This window comes from Ambystoma mexicanum, chromosome 2q (genome assembly GCF_040938575.1).
Source record: "Ambystoma mexicanum isolate Mex_15411 chromosome 2q, UKY_AmexF1_1, whole genome shotgun sequence".
NCBI lineage: Eukaryota > Metazoa > Chordata > Amphibia > Caudata > Ambystomatidae > Ambystoma > Ambystoma mexicanum.
Genome location: NC_090924.1, coordinates 1307037080 through 1307051926, shown reverse-complemented (window position 1 = coordinate 1307051926; position 14847 = coordinate 1307037080). Strand labels below are relative to the sequence as shown.

The window sequence follows — 14847 nt, the reverse complement described above, 5'->3', positions numbered from 1 at the left end:
GGAACTATTTTTAGATAATGTTCCTGTCAACGGGTAATTTAACAAGAGCCAAACGCTTCTCTTCGGTCGTTTTACTCTGAACCGGCCTTAATCCGTTTTATTTTAATGAATACCTCACAAATATATGCAAAAACACCACCAAGGAGGGAGGCCCACGCGTTTGGAAACAAGTATTTGTATAGTGACTACCGTCAATGTTACACGATAGTCAGTCGTTTAGTAAGCCGTGAATAAGGCCTTCTGGGGGAGGGGGGCGGGAGACAGACTCCAAACTACATCATGTCTTGGGACTCCCAATTATGCAGCTATGCAGTGAGATTACATTATTTACCAAGAGTCACACACTTTGATTCGATGGTGAAGCCAGGATTTGACCCCAGTCTTAAATGTGGGCACTTGCCCACATATCTGACCAGTTCTCGTTGGTTCATATGTGTTAATGGGAGCCTACCCAAATCTCCTCTAGTCTTTAAAGCTGCACTCTGGACACTTCACAGCAAAAGAAAATGCATGCCACAGTTCTCTGTAAGCAGTCATTCGTTTATACAGCATGAAACTTCTTATCCGCCCCTCAAATGTCTAATTTCTCAGCATTTGCACTTCCGAACATTCATTCCATTAACAATAGTCACTGCCAATGACCCACTCGCTGCTGAGTGTAGGCCGCGATCTACCACTAATCGCAGCCCGTTTAAAATGCTCTGCTGGTGAGACCTGCTAAAAAGCATATTTTAAAAACGGGTGCCACCACGCATCTTTCTTTGAACCGGAAATGTGAAGCTTCCTGGTCAGCTGCCTGCTTTGCCCGGGCTCAGAGATGTCCCTGGATGTGTAACTTCATAGTATTGTCCTATAACCGCAATGAAGGGCTCCGGTGATGAAAAGAAATGTCAACAATCCCCAGAGCCCAAAGGCCACACCATGGGGCTATGGTTGTTAACATTTGTTTGGCTTCCCATCGGCCAAATCAGTGCAATTATGACATATCAACAACGTGTATGGCTCATAATGTGCAGATGTGTTGTCATGTTTGTGAATGAAAGATTTTGGAAGCACTGCTATTTTCAAAACAACGCTAGCTAAAGGTTTGTGTTAATGCACGTGTTTTTCTTTTGGTTGCTAAAATGCGCGTGCGTCCGAAAACGACAGTAGATGTCAGCAAAGGTTGTCTAGAACTAGCAATGTTGTGCTCCAATGCCTCCCTTCTCCTCCCGCATCACCCCAAAAGGTCTTCTCTTTGAATGCTTTCCCATATAGTCTCGAGGCATGTGAAACCTGTCGCCCTACGTTTTCCAGCACCAAAACAATCTTTGAGAATGCTTTTACCATGTTGCCCCGCCAAGCCTTGACTTTACGCACGTTCTTTCATGCGCCTAGAGGCGAAACTATGCTCATTGTGCGCCATGGAAGCCATGCGTGGTTATTGGACCTCCACGCGTGCAGAGATGGTTGGCCAGTAGGTGTGTGTGTGCACTTCCCTTTCCTTTCAGCAGACAACGGCACCGTCAAATAAGTGTCATGTTGAAAATGTAATACAGCGGTGCTGCAAGTTTTAACATAGCGGGTCAAACTCATTTGGTACAAACTTATAACTAGCAGAGAATAGATCAAAGGAAGGGACGTCCACATGGCACATTCGTGGTTACTAAATTGCAAACGCATTCTGTACAGTATTTCTGCAATCCAGAGCTTTTTAGCGTACTATGGGAAGTTGTGTTGCTGCTTCCATATCCGTCTTGCTTTTTATTTGGAACATGTTTAGTCATATATACATTATATAATAATGTACACAATATATACCTAAAATGCTACATGTATCAAAGAAATGTGCCCAGACATGGGGCTTTCGAGCTGGTACCTCTGAGTTATTGCAATGTTAAACCTTTCCCAGAATTTCCCCTCGCTCCCCTTCCCCCAGATCAGAACATTATGGTGGAGTAGAACCGTTCGCTGTACCCCTAATTTCCAGATCTGCTTTTGTTTTTTAGCCTCGCCTGCAATGGGATATCCACAGATGGAGGCGAAAGCATCGCAGACGCCCTTCAGGAGAACACATCCCTGCGCATCCTCTGGTAATTATACAGGGCTCCGGGCGGGACATGGGCATTTGGGACAGCGCCACCTCTCCTGCAGCGGAGCACATGGGCGCTTGAACTGTAACCAGGCAATAGTGCTTCCAGCCAGGTGGGCTTGGAGTGGCTTGGAGTTCTCCTGATGATGGCGCAAGTATGAATCATGATGATGGCTGGATATATAAGGCGTGCCTGAAGGGTTACACGTGTGATACTGATCCCAGCCAACCCGATTTCAGGATGTGTGCCCTTGAACACACAGAGGATCGATGGACGGCCTGCACATGATTGGTCTGTAGCCTTCTGGCATCTACTGTGTCAGATGAATGAATGGCCATGAGATGAGTGATTAAGCATATGAAGTTATTCTTTGCGTTCGGATCGGTCTCCATCTTCCCAGGCGCCTGCTCCCACACTCTGACATATTGGGCTTCGGCTGTCTCTTAGCTGTACATCAGCCTGCAGGTGTGAGATCCAGCAGTCTCAATGGCTTCTTCAGTCCTCTCAGGTCGCACGTAGACGTGAGACTAACCAGTCTAATTGGTTTGGCCGGAAGTCTCTTTTGTTGCACATCTCCAGTAGACATGAGACGCACACCTGAAATGTTTTCAGACTCGTTAATCAGTAGTCCTTATCGAGGAAAGTGGACTTTCAGCTGTCTAGCTTCATAAAAACACCCATGCTTATTTACCTCTGAGCTATTGCTGTACAATCTGATTTGTAGGGGGACTAATCCGTTCAGAGCTGCCCAGCAGCATGGTATGAGGAAATGGCCAGCTTGCCAAGCCTGTTCCTTTTGCATAAAAAAGCCTTCCTTCCATGCTTCTTTGCTCAATGGATTAACCCAAACGGATCTAAATATTGCTGAGACTATGTGCAGGCAGAAACCTAAGCTAACATCATGGACAATGTTCACCGCTTTCACTACTTGTGGGGGGCAGAGGGTAGTGGCTGCCTCTTGGCTGTAAGTAACACAACACCAGTTCCTTTCTGCCTTCCGAAATACTGTTTCTCCCTTGAGCCTCTGTGATTTTTGGTGTTTACAGGCCTGGCTAGAATGAAGGTTGACTCCTTCATCGTTTATCGTAAAACTGGGTTGATTAAAAAAAAAAAAGATAGCAGTCTCAGGCAGTGCATTAAGTGGGATTAGAAAAAGAGGCGGAGGCCATCAAGGGGCGCTTGGCGGACATTAAACTGCTCTGTCAGCTCTGAAGCCCAGGAATGCGAATGGGCACTGAGCCCCCCCTTTGCCCCTCTTCCTCGGAGCAGTAAGGAGGATTGCCCCTGGGAGTAGGGAGCTTGGGGCACCCCTGCCCCAAGTCTGAAGTTAGTCCACAGCGGGACGGCTGAGTTAGCTGCATCAGGGGCTTTGGCGGTGGAGGAAGCTGCAAGGAGGAGGAGCAGCAAGAGTGTGGGTGGCGAATCACGGGAGTCCCGTGCAGGCCCTGCATGAGGAGGGCCCTGATTAAATAACGCTGTGGCCGAGGAGTTGCTTCTGGGAGGCGGTAGCACCGTGCATTGAAGGCCCCCCCGCTCCTCCCCGCGAAGTGGAAAGAAGGAGATGGCCCTGCAGTGCGGGAGGCAGCAGTGACCCAGTCAGCCCTGGGGTGGTAATGGTGAGCCCCATCGGGGGACACAGGCTGCGGGTAAGAATGCCGTGAACAGGGGGCTGCCACAGGGTGACACAGGGGACTCGCGTCAGCGAGGGAGGAGATCGTCTTCCTGAAGGTGGATCCAGCTGTGTGATCGGGTAGTGTGGAGGAGCAGGAGGCATCCCAGTTACACTGCTTCCCCAGTGTTAAGGGTGCAGCGACAAGGGCAGAGGAGTGGTGCAAGCGCTAGAGGAGCTCTGGAGACCCCCCCTCTCTGGTGTCCCCCACAGCATGGACCCAGGGAGGGATGGTGTGAACATCTAGTGGAGCCGATGGGGCCCCTCTTGGAAGGCAGCCTGGTGAAGGGGGCTCGCTGGGAGTATCCTGGTCTTGTGTCCCCTGGAGGGGAAGGTGACTGTCCTGATAAGTGGGAGCAGCAAAAGCGTAGTGTGTGCTGGACGCCTGTTTGAGGTGTGGACCACCTAATTCTGAAAAGGGGCGTCTGCCCGCTTCTCCACGAAACCCTTCGACCGACCACAGGAGCTTCAGTACCAGCAATCCGCCCCAGAAAAAGGTTGCATGAGTAACCTTCTTTTATATGGGATATGTTTACCCACAGTGTTAGTTGGGACGGTTCTTGATAATAACGCAGCCTAGTGTTACTGGCTGTGTGTGATAAGCCTCGGTCTTCAAGATTGGGCCGGTAGGCTGGTTTTGTAAATGGATGGCCATATATGGGATCTCTCTATTCCATATTGCTGTGTTGGGGCAGCAAGCTTAAAATATTAACCCTCATTTAATATTAACAGGATTTAAGAGGGTTGTGAAACCCAAATGTCTCTTTTCAGCAGTTATTTTTATATCTAGCCGATGTTCACATCTAAATAATCTTGATAAATTGATGAACAAATCTCTCATTCAGATCGTAAGTAAGGTATTGAGGAAGGCTTTGACTCGAAGGCATTTCTTTGTGGGGGCAATGGATTTAATTAAAAAAAAGTGACATGTAGCGTCGCCTTCCACCAATATCAATAATTCAGGATCTATAAACTGTGGAAAAAGACTACTCTCCAGAAACATTATTTTTTAAATATATATATTATAACTGTAGTTGAGTATAAAGATGCATAGGAAACCCAAAACAAATTAATTGCTAATGACTTTTGACTTGGAAGATGGATTTGGCAGAAATTCTGCAAACAATGTTTGACAATTTATTAAGAAAGTTGAAAAAATGTTTTTTTGGCATATCCCCCATTCATTTTCCCATAGAGAAAAAGTCACAATTTTGCTCCATCGCACAACTAAAACCGCTGGACGGAATTGGGCCAGGTACGAAACAACTTGGGCACGAAGCGTTGACTCGGTTTCCAGGGAGGGTCTGTGGGTATTGTATCCAGTAGTTTGTAAAATATTTGACGGAGAAGGGAGTGTCCCATTCTTCAAAATGATAGCTATATCTCCCCTGATGCATTGTAGCAGAGTGGCTGAGAGGCTATTCGGAAATGAAAAAGCAGCCATTTTTCCCCAAAATTGTATTGCTAATAACTTTTGACTTGCTGGATGGATTTGGATGACATTTTTGGAACAATATGTTTGTCAATACCCCCCACTCCCCCTCCCCTACCCCCCTGCACATTTTGGGAACAATACATTATAAAATGCAAAAAGTTATTAAGAAAATAAAACATTAGTTTCACAGTTTTCAGCGCATTTATTTTCACATAGAGAAAAAATACAGTTTTTGAACAACCGTAATTTGAAAACCACTGGGCATATTTTACCCAAATAAACAATTTGGGCACAAAGCACTGACTTACATTTCTTGACTGGTTTGGGGTAATTCTATCCAGTAGATTGATCAAATATTTGACAGAGAAGGGGGTGCCCTCTTCTCCTTAAAACCTTTATATCAGCCTTGGTGCTTTTTACAACAGAGAGGCTGAGCGAGGCTAATTTGGATAAACATTTCCTAACAGTTTGTCAAGTACTCCACTAAACTGGAAAGTGTGGGAGCAATTTGTTAGAAAGTTAAAAAGCTATTAAGAAATCAAAATGCTGTTTTCAGCCTAATCACATTCATTCTCCCATAGAGAAAAATGGCAGTTTTTGAACAGCCGTTGCGTGAACAGCGCTTGGAGGATTTGGACCAAATCAGAAACAATTTGGGCACAAATCATTGACTTCATTTCTTTGACTGGTTTTGGGTAAATCCATCCTATAGTTTTTAAAATATTCAACATAGAATTGGGTGCCTCCTGCGCCTTAAAACCTTTATATCAATCTTTGTGCTCTGCATCAGAGAGAAGCTGATAACTTTTGACTTGGTGGATGGATTTGGATGAAATATTCAAAACCAAAGGTTTGGTAAGGGCCCGAAAACAAAGTTTAAAATAAAGCCATTTAGAGGTGGAAAAACGCTGCAATCACATCAGGATAGAGGTGGGGAAATAGGATTCCATGTGAAATTGGGGATTTGGGGGAGGGGGAGCAGCAGGGGCATGGGTTAGAGACCAAGTTCAGAGCACAAATGTTTTTCCATAGCCGCGGTTATTCGGCGGGATAACCAGGGTTATGGAAGAAAACGAGATTGGGAATGATAGTGTGTCACACGAAATGACGAGTGTTGGTGCATGGGAGGGAGCTAGGGAGGCAAAGATAAGTTCAGGGGAGTGAGGGAGCATGCAAGGAAGAGGGGGGGGGGCACTTGGTGATGCCTAGGATGGCAGAAAAACATTTTTGATTGTATGCTGTTTTTATAGATAACCACGTCTATCGGCAACCACAGATAACTGTGGTTATCCGTAGTAGATTACTACCATAACTGTGGTTATGGGAATAAAGTTTAAAAAGATTGATTATTACAAAAAAGGATTTTTACAGCTACATTGAGGCGGGGGTGGAAAGTGGACACGGCCGAAGGCCATGGAGAGTGGGCTGTAAGTGTTTTTAAAATAAGGGTGGAAATGTTGTCATGAATCAACTTGATTATATTACCATGGGTATGCATCACCTGAACTCAGTTTGTTGTTATTCCATTCTTCCTAATAACCCCTTGAAGGCAATTCATGCGGCAGCTAATGATTTAATCTTCAAATGGCACAAAAAGGGTTTGCTTACTGATGTGGAAAGGCATTTTTTCACCGTAGACTGGCCCATTATGCCCACTGTTTATTTTCTCCCAAACATTCACAAAAAATGTGCAGATATTCCAGAAGGGAGACCAATAGTCAGTGGAGGTGGTGGTGTGTAAGAACCAATTTCTATCTACATAAACAAATTCTTGTTACCAGTGGTACGTAAGACCCCCACATATATTAGAGATTCAATGCGCACATTAGAAATATTGGACAATTTGGATTTTAAAACCAATTGTTGGCTAGTTACATAAGACGTCAAAGCATTATATACTTCCATAGATCATTCTAAAGCATTACAAAGTGTTTTTATTTCGTGAATTTTCTGCATCTTTTTTTGATCACATTGAAATGGTGAAGGAGCTCTTGACATTTACTTTGCAGAATAATGTTTTTGTTTTCAATGAGTATTTCAAGCAACTAATCGGTGTGGCTATGGGTGCAAGCTTTGCACCTTCACTTGCTAACGCATTCATGCATTTTTTTGAACAAACATTTGTATTTGCCAGCCCGGGTTCCCTTTCTTGCATTCATCTGTGGAAACGCTATATAGATGACGTTATTCTAATTTGGAATGGTACACAAGACTTACTGCTTGAATTTGTCACCTATCTTAACAATAATGATTGGGGCTTACAATTTACTTCCACCATTAGTCAAACTCACATTGATTTTTTTGGATCTTTCAATTGACCTCACTCCAAATGGCTTAGTTACAAAAACTTTTCGTAAGTCTACTTCTGTTAATTCAACATTACATGCAGAGAGTTGCCATAAAAATCATGTTAAAGTGAATATTCCTAAAGGTGAGTTTATTCATGCTAAGAGGAATTGCTCTAATTTAAAGGATTTTGATCATGAAAGTATCGCTATTAAATCACGCTTTCTTGAGAGAGGCTACCATCATAGCTGTCTCGCCAAAGCACATGCCTCAGTACAACAGCTAAAGAGAGCGGATCTGTTAGTACCTAACACTTGTGAGAAGTCACCTGTCACCCAGAAAATCAGGTTAATTACTAGGTTCAATTCAGACAGTCACAAGATCCACAGTATTCTGAAGAAACACTGACACCTGCTACACCTTGATTCAGATATTGCCAACTGGCTTGATCCTACTGTGAGCATTACATTTAGGAAAGGAAAATTGCTCAAAAATAAACCCTGTCCATCATTTATGAGCATGCCCACCCCCAAATCTACTTGGTTACATACAGCTCGCGCCATGGGATTCCACAAATGTGGATTCTGCAACATGTGCAAGTATACAATGGAAACTTCAGAGGTCTCCTTTGGAGTTAGAGGAGACCACATCAACAATTCATTAATTAATTGTCATTCCAAATTTGTTGTTTATTGTATAAGTTGTACTTGTGGACTCAAATCTATTGGGAGCACTATCCGACCGATGAAGATCCGTATTTGAGAACATCTTGCTACCATTGGCAGTCAGGAGTCGAGATATCATCTAGCCAACCATTGGCAAAAATTGCATCAATTGGACTGCATAGACGACATACGCTTTTCAGGTTTATGTAAAGTGACACTGCCTCCTAGAGGTGGTAATTTAATGTTGAAATTACACCAATTAGAAGCAAGATTAATCTGCAAATACCATACTGTTTTTAATAGGTTAAACTCTGACCATGAATTTGCTACTTTTCTGTAATATTAATTTTATTAAGACGGAGGCTTATCACACAAGTAGTAATTTTAACTTGACTTTGTATATAGGTGCCACTATTCTCAATCTATTGTGGGTTTGTTCCTTTTCCTGATGTACCTAATAGGATTGCTTTTATAATGTACCACCGTAATCAGTTTCAATCTTTTAAAAATTGATTTGCATGTGTTTATTGTGTACGACCTAGCAGCAGCGCACTCACAGACTGTGCCTTGCCCTTACTTGGGTATTCTCCATCCTTGACAATTAGCTCTTTTTTCTCGCTCCCACCTGTGGCTTTTTCTTAATGATTAGGGTTCGTTGCGCGCTCATGTATAGTAATATTATACATATATTTGTTTCATCCTCAATCTAATCCTTGTTCTTGGTTTGCATCGCCTCCTTGATTAGTTTACCTTTATTGCCAATTTGTCTGGTTCTTCTGTACCTTTTACTAGCTCAATTGGGTTTGTTTTAGCCTTGCATCCACCTTTGTTATTTACCTCCCTCCATGCTTTTAGTACACCTAACATGGCGGTGCACCATGGTTATACCGCGGACATGTACGGCCCATGCAATTCTGCCTCCGCTTTTGAGGTGTATCTATATAGTCCCTTCTTTATTTCCGTGGCCAGCGCCGTCTCAATTTGTTATTCCAGTTGTTTAGCCATTCAGGTAAGACGTTTTCTACGGCCCCTTGGCTTCCTTAACTACTCAATCTAGTTCACTTGAACTTCCCTAATTAAACTATCTATGTCGCCTTTCACGGTTTCTCCATGGATCTTATTGATTTAATGCTTGACCACGTGCAACTTGCTCTCATTAATGATTGCATTTACTAATCCTAATGAAGCTCGTTACCATGTAATGATTAGCCATTCTATTGTCTTATACAGACTTACTGCACTCGCAAAGCTTTGAGGTATGCAATTTTATTTATCCTTGCTTTCTCGTTCCCTTTTTGGCAATTTTGGCAATTTTTCCATATTACATTTATTTATTTATTTTTACGGAGTTTTCTTGGCATTGGCCGTTTAGCCAATTGTTTTTAGGCCCTATATCCAATCCAGGTAAGTCTTCTCCATTTGAAGTGTGGGGCTTTTAAATAAGGGTTTCAACATATCAAAATTCCTTTCAATTGACTTTTAATGATAAATATGTTCTTTTGATTGCGCTGCTGCAGTCCTTGTCATTGCCGTATTGTAACTTATGCGTTATTTGTCCCCCCCCCTATTGCTTTGTTTTGTTTTTATGGACTATTCAACATCTTCCTTCCAATGAACATCAACCAAATGTGGTATTGTTTGAATTTCATTTATAATTTTCATGGTTGTGCGCTTTTTACATTCTATGGGGTTGCCCCTTTTTTTGTCTCATATTAACTTGATTGCAAACTGCATCCTTGGAAAATGGCAAATTTACCCACCCCCACCCCCTTTTTTGTCGCTGTGTTATGCATCCCTTTTTGGTTTGCTTTTGATACTTGATGGTGTTGCAACCTCTATTATTTCTTTTATTTTTGCACAATTTGCTTTGTATTTTGTTTTGTAATTATTATTAGCCTCAGATGAAGAGCTCTAAACACGTGTCAGGCTATCCTTTGAATAAATCCTTTGGATTTAAGGCTATTCTTCGCATAAATCTTCTGCACTACATGTTCTTATTTGCACTTTTCCTTGACGCAGTGTGACTGGGAATTGCTCGTTTTTTATTTGCATTTACAACAGTGGAATTATATTTGCCAATATTTCCACACTCCCCGGACACCTGCAGTCTTGCTGCTAACTTTACTATTGGTTCATACAAGCGCTGTGGCTTGTGACTTTCTCTTGCAAACTTGCTTCTCACTGTTTTTAAAATATGCATTGGGCTGAATGCCCTGGCTAGTGGGCCCAAGAGAGATGCATAGTGGCCACAGGGGAAACATGTACCGTGGACGTGGCCGACGGCCACGGCCTAAAGCCACAGCTAGTGGCCCGGTAGCATTTTAAAATATAGAGTGGGAACCGCCATGGGCTGTTCTCACTAGCCAGAGCCTGAAAGACATGTATAGGCCACGGCCTTCACTGGTGTATGTAAAAGAAACGTATGGTTTTACAGGCCAGTGATGCATAAAAAAACTATGGTATAAAAAATCCTTGAAATTCACTGAAAAACTTTAAAGTGTAGATAAGTTGAGCAGATTTAACGGAACAAAACCCGTGAAATTCAATGGATGCAGGAAGTCATGACCACGTTCCGATTGCCACGGCCATGAGCACATAAATATTATAAGAGAAGGTATTCAGAATGACATAAAATGGAACTATGGGGGACATCAACAGGAACGCGCTGAGCTGCGCTGGTCATGACTTCCCACATCCACTGAATTTCAAGGGTTTGTTGCATTAAATCTACTCAACTTAACTACACTTTAACTAAAGTTTTTTACAGTGAAAAAATATATATGTATATATACTGTTTACCTGCTGCTTTTTTGCTGCTTCTCAACCCTTTGAAACACTGTGGAATGCTGCAATGCCATAAATAGCAGACTGCTGCTGTAAACTGTATATATACTATATATATAGGCCCGCACGAAGGCCTATAAAGGCGCTGTTTGGCCCCCAGGACCCCCCTTCCAGACGACCTCCGACGAGTGTAGAGGGCAGGAGCCCCCCCCCTCTTCCAGCAGACCACCCACGCAGCAACTGCAGACCCGCTGCAGAGCACACGGCGGCCTGCCTGACCGTGTCCCTCCCGCTTGCCTGACTTCTCCATGCCGGGTGCGACGCGGCACCACAGCGAGGCTGAGCCTTGTTCCGGGCACATCAAAGCCCCTTGCCTCCGCCGGTAGGCGGATACGCCGGCCTGCACGAAGGCCGTACAAAGGCCCTGTTTGCGCCTGTTAGCGCAATGGTAGCTCACAGGCGCTGCACCTTATCTACCTCTCCGGCTCCACTGAGACTCTCACGGTAAGGCCTTAGGGGTATTTAATGCAGGACTCATATCACTATACTGTACCTGACCCACAACTCTTGTAATATTGCATCTGCCATTCAAAGTCAGTTGCTGTTGACGCTATGTCTAAAACCAGCTCTCATTGATAACCTGAAATGCTTGTCCTACTGTTCACTGCATTCCAGCCCTGCTAACTAACTACTGCTCTGCCCACTAATGATCACCATGCAATGACACTTGAACTTTGCCTGTATATGTTGCACTGTCCATTACCTATTAGGCCCACATCTGATGCTAACATTAGGATATCTGTATAGCCTAACTCTGTTGCGCCTCACAACTTGAACTTGAGTCTGATCGCCCTCAATTGCTACTAGCCTTAGCACATAGGTATTGCCTAATTTTGTTTCTGATGACCCTTTTGCCTATGCACCCTGCTAGTGACCTATGCTTTTGTGCCTTGATTGCTAAAATCAAATTTAGGTGACCCTTTCCTATGCACCCTGCTAGTGACCTATGCTTTTGTGCCTTGATTGCTAAAATCGAATCTAGGTGACCCTTTGCCCATGCACCCTGCTAGTGACCTATGCTTTTGTGCCGTGATTGCTAAAATCGAATTTAGGTGACCCTTTGCCTATGCACCCTACTAGTGACCTTTGCTTTTGTGCCTAGACTGCTAAAATCGAATTTAGGTGACCCTTTGCCTATGCACCCTGCTAGTGACCTATGCCTTTGTGCCTCGATTGATAAAAATCGAATTTAAGTGACCCATTAGACTAGACCTTACGCTACTGGATAACAACTACACTGTACTTGCCTTATCTTGCGCAATATCACAATGTATCTCCATGCGCTTTACACAGTGTTACTGAGATCAATACTGCACATCTTGAACAGCCAATACCTAACCATGCTACCCAATTTACCAGCACTTGAGCCCGCATATAACCCATACACATCAACTGAAATGACCTCCACACCTTGCCCTGTTCTCATGAGGAACTTTAGATTACGTGCCAGGCTCTCAAGGCTCTATGACCCTCTATCTAAACTAGCCCACAATAAGGTGACTAGGACTCCATCCCTACACCCTCTTCAATTGAACAGTAGACTCCACCGTGAGCCCATCCGTGACCAGAAAAGTACGCACGAATCTGTGCCACCACCCCTATACCCAGTAGATCTCGGGACTAAGGGTGCACTAATAAATGCCCGCTCCATGGTAGCCCATGCTTCAGACATTGCCGACCTGCTACACAACGAAGACTTGGACTTCTTAGCAGTCACCGAATCTTGGCTCCACCCGACGGCAGGCCCTGCAATTATGCTAGCGGTACCAGATGACTACACGCTATTAAGACTTGATCGTACCACCTCTAGAGGCAGAGGTCTTGCATCATAGCCAAAACTAAATTCCCTATTACAATTGAATCACCCACTAATGTTACTTCCTGTGAATCTCTAACCTCCAAGTTAACACTATCTAATACCCAATCCATCTCCATTCACCTTATCTACCAGCTGCCGGGCCCCTTAGGGTCATTTGAAGAAGACCTCACAGACATCTTATCAAACAATCTTAAAAACTCCCTCACAACGCATCTTACTAGGAGAATTTAACCTAGGATTTAGCGACCCCGCAGACGCCAATGCCAGTACAATCAATAACACCCTAGAGGAACTGGGCTTCACCCAGAAGATTACTGAGCCCACCCATATCAAAGGGAGAACTCTGGACTGGCTAGCTGTGCACAACTGCTCAGTCCTAGTCTATGCCATACTCCCGCAGCCTTGGACAGACCATTACTTGATCTCGTTCACCCTAGAGGCAACCCCAGCACAAGCTAACAGCATAGCTCCAGCTGTCCAATCCCGAAATAAAAAAAACATCACCCCCGAAAACTTGATCCAGCTAATCACACCAACCTTGAATGCCATCCCGGTTCATACAGATCCATTCACGATGGTGGACAACTATAATAAAATCATGCTCTCATCACTTGATGCCATAGCCCCTTTAAAGTTAAAAAAGAGCAAGCCCCGGAAACACATCAACTCCTGGTTTTCGCCTCATCTTAAAGCCCTCAGGCAAGAAAAGCAACGCTGTGAAAAAATCTGGCGAGCTTACCCCTCAGAAAATAACAAAAAAAAACTTGAGCAGTCTAGCTTCCCAATATAAAAAAGAAATTATATTGGCCAAAAAAACGTCTTATAGTACGTGAATCTCACAAGCTAAATCTAACACTAGAGAGCTTTTCACAATACTTAAAGAGGTTGAATCCCCGATCCAAGTGCCCGACTCATGTATCAAAGATAAAAACTGGTGCACGGGCATACAAAATGCCCTAGCGAACAAAATCTCCTCCCTTAAGACTAAAATAAGCATTAAAAAAGAAACTCTGCTCTCCTCTACTAAGCCGAGTACCGCCTCCCATAAAAAGGCTCACCTGACTCAATCATCCCCCCAGCGCACAACCCCCCCCTTTAACTTCCATAAAGTATCCACCAAAGAGGTAGAAAATACTATTCTCACCCTCAAACCTTCAAATTGCCACGGAGACCTATGCCCCGCTCAACTGATCAAGGATGCAGCCCGTGATCTCGCACCATTTATTACCAAACTAATAAATGCGTCTTTCACATCAGGCACCGTACCTAATAATTTAAAACAGTCCTGGGTCCTCCCTCTGCTTAAAAAAACGAATTTAGACCCATCCACTCCAACTAACTACCGTCCCATCACCACAGTACCGTTCCTTCTTAAAATCATCGACAAATTAGCATACCACCAGATCCAACATTACCTTGAGCACTTCCATCTCCTAGGCGTCCGACAATCGGGCTTCAGGCCACAGCATGGAACCGAAACTGCACTTATAGATCTCAAGGCACAGATAGACGAGGTGAGAGACCAGGGCAAGACAGCACTATTGTTACTCCTCGATCTCTCTGCGGCCTTCAATCTGGTCGACCATGAGATCTTGTGCAACCACCTACAAAAAGCTGCCCACTTCTCTCAAAAAGCAACCAACTGGATCCAATCCTTCCTCAATAACCGCACGATGAGAGTCTTCTCATTGTCAGCAGTAGCCGACCCTACACCTATCACTTGCGGCGTGCCTCAAGGATCTTGCGTCTCCCCTACACTTTATAACATTTTCACAAAGCCCCTTTTCGATGATCTAGACGATTTGGGTATCACCTACACTAATTACGCCGATGATACCCAGATCCTCATCCCGTTGTCGGGGGATTACGACAAGGATTTGGCCTTCGTTAATAAAGTGTACCTCATCATCCAGGCATGGATGGCCTCACACGGTCTATGCCTGAATGATGACAAGACGGAACTCCTTATTCTAGGCTCTACACACTACCTCAACAAACTGGGCCACAAATACTCATCGTTCATAATTGACGATAACAAGATCAAAGTAGCTAAGGAG

At 44.0% G+C, this 14847-nt stretch overlaps 1 protein-coding gene across 5 annotated transcripts in view; it reads left to right on the top strand.

Moving 5' to 3' along the window:
- NOD1 (nucleotide binding oligomerization domain containing 1) overlaps positions 1-14847 on the top strand; it is a 567072-nt gene that overhangs the window by 533936 nt on the left and 18289 nt on the right. For all 5 annotated transcript variants that reach the window (XM_069648761.1, XM_069648760.1, XM_069648762.1 and 2 more), the window contains one exon: positions 1989-2072. In XM_069648761.1, coding sequence (XP_069504862.1) covers positions 1989-2072 — 84 coding nt within the window. The remainder of the gene's footprint in view (positions 1-1988; positions 2073-14847) is intronic.